This window comes from Triturus cristatus, chromosome 1_1 (assembly GCF_964204655.1).
Source record: "Triturus cristatus chromosome 1_1, aTriCri1.1, whole genome shotgun sequence".
Taxonomy (NCBI): domain Eukaryota; kingdom Metazoa; phylum Chordata; class Amphibia; order Caudata; family Salamandridae; genus Triturus; species Triturus cristatus.
Genome location: NC_140579.1, coordinates 1,206,663,812 through 1,206,679,652, shown reverse-complemented (window position 1 = coordinate 1,206,679,652; position 15,841 = coordinate 1,206,663,812). Strand labels below are relative to the sequence as shown.

Sequence of the window (15,841 nt, the reverse complement as noted above, 5' to 3'; positions counted from 1 at the left end):
ACTGTCATGGTTCCGCTCCAGGAAGGGTTAACTGGTAAGCGTGTTGGTTTCAGGTCCGCATTTGGCGTGTGTTACTGCAGGACCGGTTAGCGGTCTAGCCTTCCAGCCAGGAAGTGCACCAAGTCAGGTGAGAAGCACTACTGGGTGAGACCTCATAATGCCCGCGGTGCTCAACCCATCGGCGCTTCAAGTACAGACTCTTGCCCGGATACCTGCCGCTCGCTGCTTCACCAAAGGAACTTCCGGACTCAGACTGACTTGCTTCCCTGAGTCTCTCCCCTTAGCTGACGCACTGAAGCGTCCTCCTTACTGGCAAATTGCGCATTGTTGGTTATCCCCCCCGCGACACGCTCTGGGAACGCGTGGTCGCGGTTGCTTTGTTTTTCCTCACAGCGCAGGAGTGCCTTGTTACTTTCACCCTCGCGACACGCTCTGAAAACGCGTGGTCGCGGTCGCTTTGTTTTTCCTCATGTTACTGTCACCCTCGCGACACGCTCTGAAAACGCGCGGTTGCTTTGTTTTTCCTCACAGCGCAGGAGCGCCTTGTTACTGTCACCCTCGCGACACGCTCTGGAAACGCCTGGTCGCGGTTACATTGTCCTCTACGGTGCAGGAGCGCCTTGTTGCTCTCCCCTTTTTCACGACACTCACTGGAACGCGTGGTTGCGGTTTTCTTTGGTTTCACTACTGCGCAGGAGCGCTTGTTGTTTTTCTTTTTCTCTGTCAAAGCACAGGAGAAGCGTGCTGGCATTGCTGCCTACCTACCACGCAGGAGAGCGTGGCTGTATTCCACTCTCCTTGCGCTAGCGCTGGGGCGCTGGTGTTTTCCTCTTCTGGTGCATCAGGAACCGGAGCGTGCTTGCCTGCCTCCCTGTTCGTCCTACCCCTTCCACCTTGATGACTTCCTATCCTTGCTCAGCCTTTCGTTTCCAGGTGACTATATGCCCTTATAAACAACATCCCTAGTGTTGGTGTGATTGACGTATGTGCATAACCGGGGAGAAGGGCGGGCAGATGCACTAATAATTTGGTTAGTCTCCTATCCCATCTGCCCAGGAGAGTTCCCTCAGCCTCAGGGAGACTCCTTACCAGGTCTTCACAGACGGCATCTCCTCCCAACGCCATTAGGACTTCTCCAGTATTTGGGGTGTCTTTCATAGATTCACATGCTTGAATATTCCCCGTCGTCGAAGTGGGAGTCCCACGGTATATATAAAAAGCAATAAGTATCATGTATATATACATATACACATACCTAACCACATAAGAGTATATACATACCCAAATAAACATATATATATAGTTCAAATAACATATCAAGTTAAAAATACCATAGGATAGCATTGAGACATAGGAAAGCATTGAGAAAAAGAATCACTTTGCTAACATATCACTGTCACTTTATAGTCCAAACTCCAGCCAATCAGGCGCTAGCACCCTCTAGAACCTTCTCCTCAGAGGCTCAGGCCCTCAGATTTTCTACCGCACGTCGTGTGAAGGGAGTCTCCCTGAGCTCTGCTCAGTTCTTCATCTGGTTTGAGGTTTTTTATCTCTCATCATGTCTGCAAGTAAGAAATCTCTTTTCCGTCCTTGTTCATCTTGCGGAAAGTCAAGACTTTTCTCTGAGGATCCCCATGAGAAATGTATTTATTGTCTGTATCCTGATCATAAGGTGGCCAACTGTAAGATCTGCAGAACTTTCTCTCAAAAAACATTGAAAGATAGAGAAGGTCGCCTTTTGATATGGCTTCAAAAACTAAAGGACACAGACAACCCCCTTTCTGAGGTGGAAAGTGTAGCCTCTGTCAAAACAGGAGTCTCCTCAAAGCGTGGAAGTGTCCAGGACTTGCCATCCCCTTTTCTGAAAAAGAAGAGACTTCACCTTGAGGAAGTGTCTACAGGCAAAGTCTCTGTCTCCACGTCTGCGCCCCCGAGACGTAGCTCTCAGGCGTCTTTGACTCCGTCAGCACATGTTTCCAGTCAGAAACTTTCAAAACCGTCGACGGGCCCGTCGACGGCCCCTCCGTCGACGAGATCGGCTACTTCATCAGCCTCGTCGACGACGGTGACGACGGTATCGAGCAGATATCCTTCGTCGACGACAATGACTTCGTCGACGTCTTCTCCGTCGACGGTGGTATGTGTGTCTCTTAGAACCGTCTCGTCGACGATACCACTCACTTCTTCGTCGACGACTGGGAAGCTGGCGCTTCCGTCGACGTCTACAACTCCGTCGACGACGGATAAGAAGAAGAAGAGGAAATCTTCCTCGTCGACGACAGCCCCGTCGACGACAGCCCCGTCGACGACAGCCCCGTCGACGACAGCCCCGTCGACGACAGCCCCGTCGACGAAATCCTCGTCGACGAAATCCTCGTCGACGACAGCCACACCGTCGACGAAAGTCACCCCGTCGACGGCAGTCACCCCGGCGACGACAGTCCCGTCGACGGTAGTTCCGTCGGCGATTGCTTCGTCGACGGTCGCCTCGACGACGGTAGAGTCAAATTTTGTGACAATGCCATTGGTGCCAATGTCAACCCCAGCAACGGGGTCTGAGGACAGCTGCTTGATGGTACGTCGTAAGGCCATGATAGACCCAGTTATGTTACCACCTGGACCACGGCCACCTCGTCAACTATTTCCCTCAGGGGATGAGGACGATTCGGATGAGGGCGATCAGTCTCTTTTTCGGGATGCTCATAGTCCTTCGGAGCTCCATATAAAGTGCCAAGAGTCTGAGGAGGATGATTATTATGAACAGGAAGAAGAACAAGATCCCTCTGCTCCGGTTCCTATGATGCAGCTTCCTGTGCAGCTTGTTTCCAACCTTCAATATATGTTGGAAGACTATAATCGTCGTTTTCCAGCGTCCCCTCAAAATACTCCACGTGATGCGCCATCTGAGGTTCCACCTCATCCTATCTTGCCAACAATACCCATGCCCACAACACCTGCACTGCCTTCCAATGCAGAAGATGATAATATGGACAATCCGGATACGGAAGAGGGCGAACTCCCAGAGGACGATTCTATGGCGGACTGGGATGATTACCAAATCAATTCGCCCGCATCACCGCCAAGGTCACCAGTCAACTCGCCACCTGTCGACATAACAGGGTTCCATCAGCTGATGGAGAGAGCAGCACAACGCTTTCACCTTCCCATGGTGGTTAGGGAAGAGGACTGTTTCTTATATGACTTCAAATCCCAGCCTCAGAAACAAGTACGAGCGGTGCCAATCATAGACTTCATATGGATGAAGGCTTAAAATTAATGAAGACACCTAATTCTATCCCGGCGGTGCTCCCACGCCTGGAGAAAAAATATAAAGCTCCGGATTCTTCCCCAGCCTGCTTGGTGTCTCAACCTAAGCCGGACTCAGTGATCACACAAGCGGCACAGCGCCGCTCCAAGAACCCATCATCTCCAATGTCGGCGCCTCCGGACCGCGACGGCCGCCGCCTGGATGCCATAGGCAAGAAGTTTTCAACCATGGCGTCAACAACGGTACGAGCTGCAAATTCCTTGGCTATCCTCGGCCGTTATGATAGACAGATGTGGTCGGACATGGCTGCATTGGTCAAGCTTATACCGGAGGATTCAAGAGCGGAAGCTCAGAAGATCCTACAAGAGGGAGAGAGGGCGTCATCCGAGATCATTGACTGCTCTGTTGACATCGCATCCACCGGTTTTCGCCAATTGGCGGGAGCAGCCGTCCTAAGAAGACAGGGCTGGCTTCGATCAACCTCTTTTCGGCAAGAGGTCCAGGCTAAGATTTTGGACATGCCATATGACGGGGAGTCATTATTCGGCCAGCATGTAGAAGATGCCTTGCAGACCATTAAAAAGGATACGGATACGGCTCGTTCCCTCGGCACTCTACAGTTTAAGAAGCAGCCCTTTCGAGGTGCGCGCGGCCGCGGCACCTCCTCATCATCATCCTTTCGTGGCTCCTCGTCCCAATACCGCTCGTACAATCAAGGGCAACAGCGGTACTATTCACAACCGCAGCAGTCCTACAGACAGCAAACTAACAAGTCATACAGAGGAAAGTCGAATTATAGAGGAAATTCAACCAAGAAGCAGTGACTCTGTACGGAAAGAACTTCCTTTTCCCAGTTGTCCTCAAGTTCTTGTTGGAGGAAAAATCTCCCAGTTCTTTTCAACCTGGTCATTAATCACTTCGGACCGCTGGGTCCTGGATATTATTTCAAGGGGCCACGCCCTAGAGTTTGTGAAGGTTCCTCCACGCACACCTCCATCCGGGCCACCACCCGCCCATCTAAGAGAGCTTTTCAAACAAATCCAAATAATGTTGAACAAGGGTGCCATCGAAGTGGTTCCGAAATATCAGAGAGGGTTGGGATTCTATTCCCGTTTTTTCCTCATACTAAAGAAATCAGGGGAATGGCGTCCCATCCTCGATCTCAGATTGCTCAACAAATTTCTCAAGACTCAGTCCTTTCGGATGCTCACATTGAAGGACATCCTCCAATTCTTTGCTCAACAGGACTACATGACAACGATCGATCTGCAGGACGCATATTTCCATGTGCCCATTCTGCCACGTCACAGGAAATACCTGCGGTTTCGAGTGGGCCACAGGGACTACCAATTCAAAGTCCTACCCTTCGGACTCTGCTCAGCCCCGCGGGTCTTTACAAAATTCCTGGCCCCGGTGGTGGCTCACTTACGACAAGAGGGTATTCAGATATACCCCTACCTGGACGATTGCCTCATCAAAGCTCAATCCTCCCACCAGGCGGCCCTCGATACCCAGCGCTGTCTCGATCTGTTCCAGTCCCTGGGGTTGTCGGTCAATGTACAGAAATCTCAACTCGCACCGACTACGTGCAAGACTTTTCTCGGCGCTTGTATCAATACGAGCACAGCCATGGCCTTCGCTTCAGCAGAGCGTCAAGAACGGATTCTACAGCTTGCGAGCTCCATCGCAGCAAAGCAGTCAGTTTCAGTCCGCATATTAAAATCCTTTCTGGGAATGGCGTCCTCATGCATCGCTTTGATCCCTCTCTGCAGACTAAAAAGTCGCATCATCCAAGAGGAGTTAGACAACCAGTGGCGCCAGGTTTCAGGCTCCTTCAACGATCAGGTCGTGGTGTCGCCCCGCATGGCTCAAGCGCTGCATTGGTGGACTCGTCCTGCCAACATCGCAGCAGGAACATCCTTTCTGTCGTCAACCCCAGATCTCGTCCTTACCACGGACGCATCCATGGAGGGTTGGGGCGCACACTTTCAAGATCTATCCGTCAAGGGCCTATGGACAGCGGCTCAACGTTGCTGGCACATCAACAGACTGGAACTGATGGCCATTTTCTTGGCGTTGAAATCCTTCCGCCTACAATTCCAAGGGAGGTCAGTCCTCATTCAGACGGACAACACCACGTGCATGCACTACCTGAACAAACAGGGCGGGACAAGATCTCCCCTGCTCTCCCGTCTGGCGCAGAGGATTTGGAGTTGGGCCATACTCCATCAGATGACGTTACAAGCAATTCATCTGCCCGGCATTTCCAATACTCTGGCGGATGCACTCAGTCGGTCAGCATCATCAACCCACGAGTGGGAGTTACATCAACCGACGCTGGAATTTGTCTTCAACCTTTGGGGTCACCCGACAATCGACCTCTTCGCAACCCCGCAGAATGCAAAATGCCAGACCTACGCAAGCTGGTTTCCCCACCAAGGGTCGTGCGGAAATGCCCTTTCGATCAATTGGTACGGGATATTTGCGTACGCTTTTCCGCCGATTCCGTTGATCCCGCGAGTGCTGCGGAAGATGAGACAACAACCGTGCCATGTTCTTCTAATAGCTCCACGCTGGCCTCGGCAAGCATGGTTTTCGGAGTTGCTTCTCCTATCCCAAAGCGAGCCCATCCTTCTCCACCTGAAGCCGGATCTCTTGACAATGAACGATGGTCGGATATGCCATCCGAATCCCAGATCTCTCAGCTTGTCGGCTTGGAACCTGAGCACCTTGAATTTGCTCATTTGAACATTCCTCCAGCCTGCAGGGAGGTGTTAGCGAAGGCAAGAGCTCCATCCACAGTGAAAACGTATAAACTCAAATGGAAGCGATTTTGTCTTTGGTGTGCTTCCGCCCACATTCATCCTGTGCACGCTCCCCCAGAACACATTCTGCCGTTCTTCCTACAACTAGCGCAGTCTGGATTATCGCACTCTACCTTAAAGGTTTTTCTAGCGGCAATATCTCGCTTCCGACAAGACGGATCGTCCTCTCTCTATTCATCCAGAGTCATGCAACAATTTTTCAAGGGTCTCTTCCGCATGTTCCCGCCCATTCGGCGTCCTCCACCCACGTGGCGCCTGAACATCGTGCTGGCTCAACTCATGAAGGCGCCCTTCGAACCCATCCACTCTGCGGATGTCAAATTTCTAACTTGGAAGGTGGCCCTCCTCCTTGCTCTGACCTCTTCCCGCAGAGTCAGTGACATTCACGCCTTTACTATAAAGCCACCGTTCCTTCAATTCAGATCGGATTGTGTCATCCTCCGCACTAATCCGGTTTTTATACCTAAAGTGCCATCCGATTTCCATCTTAACGAACCAGTGCTCTTAAAGACTTTTTTCCCGCATCCACAAACCCCGGCGGAGCAAAGCTTACACTCTCTGGACTTGAAGAGATGTCTAAAATTCTACATTAGCAGGACTCAGTCCTTTCGCAAATCTGACCAGCTGTTTGTGGCCTACGGGCATGCTTGCAAAGGACAATCTGTCACCAAACCTACTATTGCCCGTTGGGTTTCATCAGCAATCTCTTTTTGCCATCAAAAGGCTGGTAAGCCTCTGTCTTCGGGAGTGAGAGCCCATTCAACGAGGGCTATGTCATCTTCCACTGCCCTGTTCGCTGGTGTGCCCATCCATCAAATATGCCGGGCAGCTACGTGGTCCAGCAGGCACACGTTTACGAAGCACTACTGTCTGGAATCCATTAACGAAGCAGACACGGCTGTGGGACAGGCAGTTCTACGAAATCTGTTTAAATAAGGTGAGCCTCTGCTACTTCCCTCCTCCTGGGGTATTATTATTATTATTGCGCTTTAAATACATTGTTTGTATTACATGCAATATCAATACGGCTTGGTCAGCCGAATACTGTTTACTGCTTACTATTCTATTCAAGCATGTGAATCTATGAAAGACACCCCAAATACTGGAGAAGAACAAATGTTACTTACCTGTAAACTGTGGTTCTCCAGTATTGGTGTCTTTCATAGATTCACATGCGACCCACCCTCCTCCCCTCAGAGGCTCTCTTCTCCTCTTTCGGCTCTATGGTCACTCTCGTGCTCGAAAATCTGAGGGCCTGAGCCTCTGAGGAGAAGGTTCTAGAGGGTGCTAGCGCCTGATTGGCTGGAGTTTGGACTATAAAGTGACAGTGATATGTTAGCAAAGTGATTCTTTTTCTCAATGCTTTCCTATGTCTCAATGCTATCCTATGGTATTTTTAACTTGATATGTTATTTGAACTATATATATATGTTTATTTGGGTATGTATATACTCTTATGTGGTTAGGTATGTGTATATGTATATATACATGATACTTATTGCTTTTTATATATACCGTGGGACTCCCACTTCGACGACGGGGAATATTCAAGCATGTGAATCTATGAAAGACACCAATACTGGAGAACCACAGTTTACAGGTAAGTAACATTTGTTCTTCTTCGTCTGGTCCCATCCTCGCCTTGGTCAGTATACACACCTTTGATAGGGTGAGGAGGGGGATGGTGGAGGTTGTTCACGTCGTCCCTTTGAGATAGCTCCACAAGCACACGAGGTAAGACTTGTGGGGTTCTGACAATAACTCATTGGATCCGCTAGATGCATCTATACAGAGAGCAGGTTTAACCTACACATCTTCAAAACAGGCACCAGTTATCTTTATTCAATGTTCCAGTAATCAAAGCCTTTATAGAAGGCCTTAAAAGAATAATACCTCCCAAGGTACCACCTGCACCTGTCTGGAACCTCAACATTGTTCTTACACGGATTATGGGCCCACCTTTTGAGCCATTACTCAATTGTTCATTCCAATTTCTTTCATGGAAGGTTGCCTTCTTAGTTGCTATCACTTCGTTAAGACGAGTTGGTGAGTTACAGGCATTAACCTTAGAAGAACCCTTCTTTCAACTTCATAAAGATAGGATAGTTCTTCGTACAAATCCAAATTTTTTCCAAAAGTATTCTCTGCTTTTCACATTAACCAATCAGTTGAGTTACCTGTGTTCTTCCCTCAACCTGATTCTGTAGCAGAAACATCTCTCTACACACTTGATGTCAAAATATTATACTGCATTGATAGGACAAAACATTTTCGCAAAACAAAGCAACTTTTTGTTGCCTTTACTCCACCTCATAAAGGGAAACCTATCTCTAAATCTGTTATTTCATGGTGGATTGTCAAGTGTATTCAAACTTGCTATGTTAAAGCTAAAAGAACATTAACTGTGCCTCCTAGAGCACAATCTACCTGCAAAATAGGAGCATCTATGGCCTTTTTAGGTAACATTCACATAGCTGAGATATGTGAGGCAGCTACATTGTCCACGCCACACACATTTACCAAACATTATTATGTGGATATATTAGCACGTCAGCAAGCTAATGTAGGACAAGCAGTGCTAAAAACATGTTTTCAAACAACTGCAACACCAATTGGTTAGCCACCGCTTTGGGAGAAGTACTGCTATACAGTCTATGAAAAGCATATGTATCTACAGCACACATGCCTCGAACGGATTGTTACTTACCCTGTAAGCATCTGATCTTGGCATGTAGAGCTGTAGATTCACATGCGCCCTCCCTCCTCCCCGGACACCTATGGCTGTTGCAGTTCTGATTATTCAGCTGGCATACGCATGGACATCTCTATTCTACACTCATTCACTCCATTCTCACCCTCTTGCGGGAAAACAATCTAATAATGGAGTCGATGCCCATGCACATTATCTCCGAAAGGAGGAGTCACTTTGCCTGTTGACTGGAAAAGACTTCTTCGAAGAAAAACAACTTGCGAAACATCCGAACCTAACACTAGATGGCAGGAGTGTGCAAAGCATGGGAATCTACCGTGCTACATGCCAAAAACAGATGCTTACAGGGTAAGTAATATAATCCTTACTTGGTGGGCAAACAGCAAAGCATTAGAACAGGCAAAATCTTACAAGGACCTCGGCATCTGTTTGGATTGCCACTTAACATTCAAAGCTCAACTAGCATCCAGAAAAGCAACAGTGAACAAACTTTTGTTTGCATTCAAAACATAACATAAAAAGGCGTGCAGAACCTCGACACATCATCATCTTAAGGTCATTATTGCAAAGTTCAAGCCATAGATCACTTATGGGGCTAAATTGTTTGAAAGGGAAAGATGTGCCTACTTTTTAACCTGTGGTCCTGGGACCCCTCTATGTCCGCAAAACATCCTCAGTGGGTTTGCCACTGCTTAGAAAATTGAATAATATGATCAGATTAAAGTGTATGTAATTAAAGAAGTAAACGTTTAAGTTGAACACTATCACATTTTCTGTAAATATGAAGGGATTTGAAATTGGAGGCTAAAAATTGATTTTGTGCCTCACATTGATTTGTGGGGGTAGTGCATCAAACAGAATATAGTATGGATGATGAGTGACCTACATTAAATGTAGAAAATTTCCAAACTACCAATTAAAATTCAGATTTTGTTTTTTCAATAGTTTATGAATTAAATAAAATATTTTGTCATTCATGTATTTGTTTGATAAATGTTTGTATCGGTATTTTTTGTATTGTTTTGCAGTTTGAATTATGGATAATGTTTGTCAGTGATCCCTGGCTTCCAGTAATAACTCAGTGAGGGTCCTCAGATTCCATTTATGATTCAATAGGAGTCCTCTGGTTCAGTATTGTTTAAATGGGGTTCCACAGAAGTCGGAAAGGTTAAGAACCACGGCTCTAGTCCATAGAACATGGCTATAGCTAGCAGTCAGCTGTGATGTCTCTGGAATCTTGGTCGTCATCTTATGCTTATGGGACCAATAGGCTTCTTTGACGTGTGTAGCTGTATAAGGTCGGATTGTTGCAGGGTCATTCCATAGGTTATTAAAACTCTGTTCCGGTAAGTTTCTTTAGACATGTGGTGCTCATAAATTGCTAGAAGTCTTATCATACAAGGATACATCAGTTAAGGTTCTTAAAAATACCTCCCCGTATTGGTTTCCATTCAAATGTTGTGAATTCACTAGGCACAGTGCAGTTATATCAGTTATATATGCCTGACATTTGTTTTCATAAACAAAGGGGCTAACAGTGTTCCGGGGCCAAGCTTTAATAGCGTCCTTAGAAAGTTATTTTCTATTATTTGTGATTGCTTGGTGTTTGTGGTGAGCAGGGCTTGGTATTGGCCACACCAGCATGTTTGGAGGGCAGATTTCTCTTGATGACCTCGCACATAAATCAGTCTCCTAACTGCAGATAGTGACAGGTCTCTGTTGGGCAGACTGGTAAGACACCTCAGACATGGGAACGGAAGCTGTAGCAACAGCAAATAAGTTGTTAGCTATAGTGAAGAACTAAATCATCATTTAAGTGTATGTAGCCTGGGACGACATTCCCTTAATGATTTTGAAGATTGGGTTTCTTTTTCTGGGTAGGCATAGCTCAAATGGACCCGAGTTCCAGGGGTGGGGCACTGGGCCACTTTTCTCCAGTTGGAGAGCATTATTTCACTAATTTGCTTCTCCGGATACACCTAAAGTGCTAAACCTTCCCCGAGAACTCTGGGTGGCATGAACAATGGAAGTATTAAATTCCTACTGACTTGCGTGGTTCCTGCACTACAAAGCAAATAAAGTGGGAACCCTGGTCACTAGATTGTCAAAAAGTGACCCTGAACCTAGATATGAAGTGTCTGAAAAACAAGGATATGCCTCAGTCAAACCTGAAACAGACTGTCTCCAAACTTACGAAAATAAACCGCATTAGGCAGTTGGGTGAAGTCCATCTTTAAGTGGACGAAGGGTCTCTGTGGTGGTGGAGGGGCAGCAGGGATGTCTTTGATCACTTTTTTAATGTTGTGGGCTTGGAAATTGTCACCAAGATTGCAGGAGGGAAAATGGTTATTAGGAAAACCAATAGATTTAGCATTCAAGAGAGATATTGTCTATGTCAATGTTTTTTTGTTGTGTTGTATAGCCCAGCTGCTTTGAAGCATGGTTGAAATAATTTGGCGGGGCAGGAAGCAACATGGATGGAGGGTGTGGTGGTGGGGGGTCAATACCGATTGAGGGTGGGGGAAAGCACTATGATGCGACCAGAGCTAGCTGCATCATAGCACTTGTTTTGTTTATTGCAGGAGGGGAAGCTGAAGAAAGCACAGAGGGGTGAGTTGGAAAGCAGCACATAGGGAGGTGCTAGGTTCAAGCTGATGACAACAGAGGTTTTTTGGCAAGGGCTGCAGGAAAGCTGACAACAGAAGGTGGCAAGCTGACAAAGAAGAGTGGAACGAGGGGCGGGCATGGTTATGACAATGGCTCGTTGAAGGGTGGTGCTAGGGGCAAACTGACTACAACTGGGTGGGAGGGGGTGGGGACAAGCTGACGAACAGCCAAACGTTGGCAGGCGAGAGGATCACGGGGGCAAGCACACAAGGGATACGGCACAAAAAGACACACTTTGGTAGAATACTCGAGCACAAATAAAAAAGTAGCGCCTAAGAAATTGGGCAGTGGAAGGACACAAGCTCCAGGGGAGGGATAAACACACAGAGGAAGGAAGATTATGGCAGCTATCCAATAAGCAACAAGTAAATGAGTGACAATGAAGCCAACCAGTGGTAACTAATGGGCCCCCTCCAAGCCTCCTGGTAGAATGTCTTGAAGAGACAGACAGTGCATGTGCTGTCTAGACGAGACCTAAATAAGGTGTGCTTTGAACAGGTATTATGTCATCATTGCTAATGTTGCGATATGTTGGATGAGACATTTTGGGGCAGCCACCCTTTTGGTGCTCTCCTGCCACACTTCATTGAGGTCTCTTTATCAGTGCATCTCTCAGCTTCCTATGCAATTCAGAAAATTCTTGTAGCTTGTTTATAAGTTTTTCAGTAGGTTAAGAGACCTAGAGAGTTCCATTAGAATTTAGCAATGTTAGGAGTCAACATAAGCACATCAAGTAAACCTTCCCATAAGTATCATTCTTGATGGGATTTCACATCAAACTGAAGAAACCCGGGTATATCCAGAGAAAGTCATAATCATGAGCCCCTCCAAAAGCACATTTGAGTCACTAAATTTGTTAATAGTTGTTGGGGCAGGGATTTTACAAGTAAGAGCAAATATTTCAGCAACTTGAGCAGAATACACATGAAGTAAACATCTCCTCTCAACAACTTAGTATTGAGTACATATGGTATTACCTGCTACCAATGAGCCACAATCATTTCTGAGACATGAACCTTCAACATAGTTGTTGTATCTTATCTTCAATGCAATGCATCTTTCCTGGTTCATGGTCCTTGCTGCTCAGCCAGTGTGGATGTGACTTGCCATGTTGGACTCTTAACATGTTGAAGAATGTTGGTATGAGTGGTGAGGTCCCAGAGTGTTGGGATGCCTGGGGAGTGTCATTTGAGAGTATGGGCTGAGCAGCAAGGGAGCTGCTCCTGGTGGGGCTCGCATTAAAATCTACAGGGCTCTCGCTTACTTGATTACTACCATCTTCAATAAAGTACCATCTTCTTCATCTACACCTCGGCTTCAATGGACTTATTTATTTACCACAATAGTATACGAGATCACAGTCTGGTATTGGTGCATCAGAGAGCGCAATACATGTTTTAGTCAGATAGACAGTAACCACCAAACAGTCATGGGGCTCCCGTCTTGGGCTGTGGGTAGCATGGCCAGTTCCAAAACAAGGCAAATGGCGAAGGTAATGTGAGCAGATAATAAGAAAATGTTTTACCGTAATATTCTGGCCCTGAATACATTTTGAATTTTAGTGGTGTATAGGGGGGCACAGCTACTATGAGAGTAGAAATAAGGACAATGTTGCCTTCTACAAAATGGGTAGTAGCAGCACCAGCTTGCAAACAGGGCAGACGATCTGCTGTAACTGCAACAAGAGTGGAAGAGTAGTAAGCAACAGGTTCATCTGGGTATCCGTGATCCAGCACCAATATCTCAAAGGCACACCCATCTTTTTGATGACAATGCAAAGTGAACAGTTTACTGTTATCTGGTAATCCTAATGCAAGGGCAGTGGAAAGAGCTTGTTTCAGATTTACACTGCCTCCCTTGTTCAGTGCATACGTTCTAGGGTGTGTGTCTTTATGTAATCTTCGAGAGGCTTAACCATAAAAGTAACACCTATGAACCATTACCTACAATAGCACACCATTCCCAATAAATTGCGTACCTCAGAGAGGGAAACGGGCCTTCGTAATTCACAGACTACTTCAATCCGCTCTGCAATTGTCTCTTCCCCCTGCCGAGATGTTGTGACCTAAATAGCAAACAAGCAATCAACAGAATTGTTATTCTTCTTTCGAAGCTTTATGCCCCTTTTGAGTTCAGTAAGGAGATGCAGTGAATCATCCATGCCTTAATCCAGTGAGGCAGACACAGTTAATAAATCATCTATGTAAACAAAGGTAGATGCTCCGCAGAAGGCGAGGTTGTCCAAGTCTTTCTGTAAGGCTTGAGAGAAAAAGGATGCCGAGACAGGTAATCCTTTTGAAATAACACTATGTTAAAATTGGCCTTTGAAAAATAATGGCTGTTATAATTTATGCTGAAAGAAAAAAAGTAGAACAAAAATCTACTAAAGAGAACCATTTGGAAGTGGCTTGAGTGAATGACTATGGTTGCAGGGTTAGGCCCTTTTGGAGTCTGGGCAGTCCCTCTCCCCTGACTTTAGCCAAGCGTTGACGTTCATAACTGAAGAACCATAACTGTTGAAGAAAATATGCTCACATTCTTACTTGTAGTCTGAGCACAGTTATTAAAAAGAAGCTACCCTGAATGAGTGTCGGATTCTACGATGGAAAAAAGGCGTACTACGCCTTCTTCTCTGGGGTGTTGGGCATATCATAAATTTGGAAGGACTGTCCTCACACACCACCACGTGTCATGCTTCATCATCGGCAGTCCTTGCTCTCTAAAAACCGCGTTTGATAGAGAGCGGGCCTTCACCTGGAGACAGAGAGGCACTTCTACAACCAGTGGGGGCCCGTGCAAAGAAGTGAGTGATTTTAAAATGAATGCAGACTCCACATGTAACTTTGTTTATATGGGGTTTGCTTAATATTAAAAGGTAGGGTGGGGACATAGGGGTTTAGTACCCCATCCCCATCAGTATCGTCAACATGTTTCTGCCAAGGTGGCCAGGTGGGTCCATGGCTTTCATCAGGACGTGATGTAAGGGCTCCTATCTAGTCTCTAAAGACTAAGATAAATCCACCTGGTAGGTTGACCTTTGTCAAACTCTACTGTGAAAACTTGAAACCTGTAAAAGGTTAGCAAAGTGTCAAAAAAAGGGTTTCATACCAGGAAAAAGAATCAGACTTGTACCATGCAGATAAACATTGTAATGCATGTGGATGTGAACACACGTGTCACTGCAAACATGCTGCACATGAAAACGGATACTGTGAGTCCAGCTCACAATCTTACCCCAGGTTAGGGTTTGGGATGTCCCATGGGAAGGGGGGGGAATGAGGGACCCCTGTAGTCACACTCTGTTATCAGAGTAAGGAGAAATCTTTAGTAGAACAAACAAGGTTGTGAATTTTTCTCACTGACACACTCGTACTGACCCTGAAAACGAGTTCCATGGGCTGAGAAACTACATTTTCCACACATCCATCACAGTCACCCTCTTACTGCCTTTGGTGTGTGAGGACAGTCCTTCCAATTTTTTGATATGCCCAACACCCCACAGAAGCTGGCGTAGTGCACCTTTTTCCATCTTAGAATCAGACACTCATTCAGGGAACCTTCTTTTTGTGTGTACATATCAAACCTGCTCATCTCCGAATGTTATGGAGGTTGTTTTGGCATATTTAATGCACTACTATGTTAAGGTTTTATCAAATTGTTTGGTAGAAGTAACGCTTTATATAGGGAGCAATATAATTAATCCTGTCCCCAAATGTTTTTACTTATAAGACAGAAGCACATCGATTGATGATTGTAAGGTAGTTGAACACTCAGATGCTTGGAGCATGTGCTTATATGAGCACATTTTGTGGTGGCTTTGCCCAGGTAGTGGTGATTAGTTCCTGTGACTGGAAATTTATATACATTTTCAAACCTATGACAAAATAAATCTGCCTGTCCAAAATGATTAAAAGTTGCCCTCGTTCCTTCCTTTCCTGCAGCCCTGCTCCGCTTTAACCAGTCTATTTTGGTCTCGCGGCACGACCCAGCTTCACGGAAGAAAGTGGTGGAAGAGGTGAAAAGGAGAGCTACGTCCAATGGGAGATGGCCCCAGGTATAGTATCATGGAATCTCTTAGGTTTCAGCACAGTAAAGTCTGCTATTGCTTTGCATGGCTGACCTTCAGATGTGGGCTGTTGTCAGATGAGATCAGAGTACACCAAGCCTCTGCCCGATCTGCCAGGAACCTGCACAAGGGACATTGGGCCCGAGGCGAGCTTTCACAACTCATCTCACTTGGAGTTTGCCATTATCTTTCAGTGCAGCAACCTTCACACTGAAAGCTCGAAGGTGAGCTGTCTGTGCAGAGACCCCTTTAAATTCTGCCATTGCCTTGCAAAGTGGAGACTTCCGTGTGTGATTGGGTGAAGG

General features: G+C 46.4%; 1 protein-coding gene across 11 annotated transcripts in view; it reads left to right on the top strand.

The window, feature by feature from the left end:
- Positions 1-15,841, top strand: part of LPCAT4 (lysophosphatidylcholine acyltransferase 4) — a 1,035,593-nt gene that overhangs the window by 527,822 nt on the left and 491,930 nt on the right. For all 11 annotated transcript variants that reach the window (XM_085651786.1, XM_085651792.1, XM_085651797.1 and 8 more), the window contains exon 4: positions 15,412-15,524. In XM_085651786.1, coding sequence (XP_085507912.1) covers positions 15,412-15,524 — 113 coding nt within the window. The remainder of the gene's footprint in view (positions 1-15,411; positions 15,525-15,841) is intronic.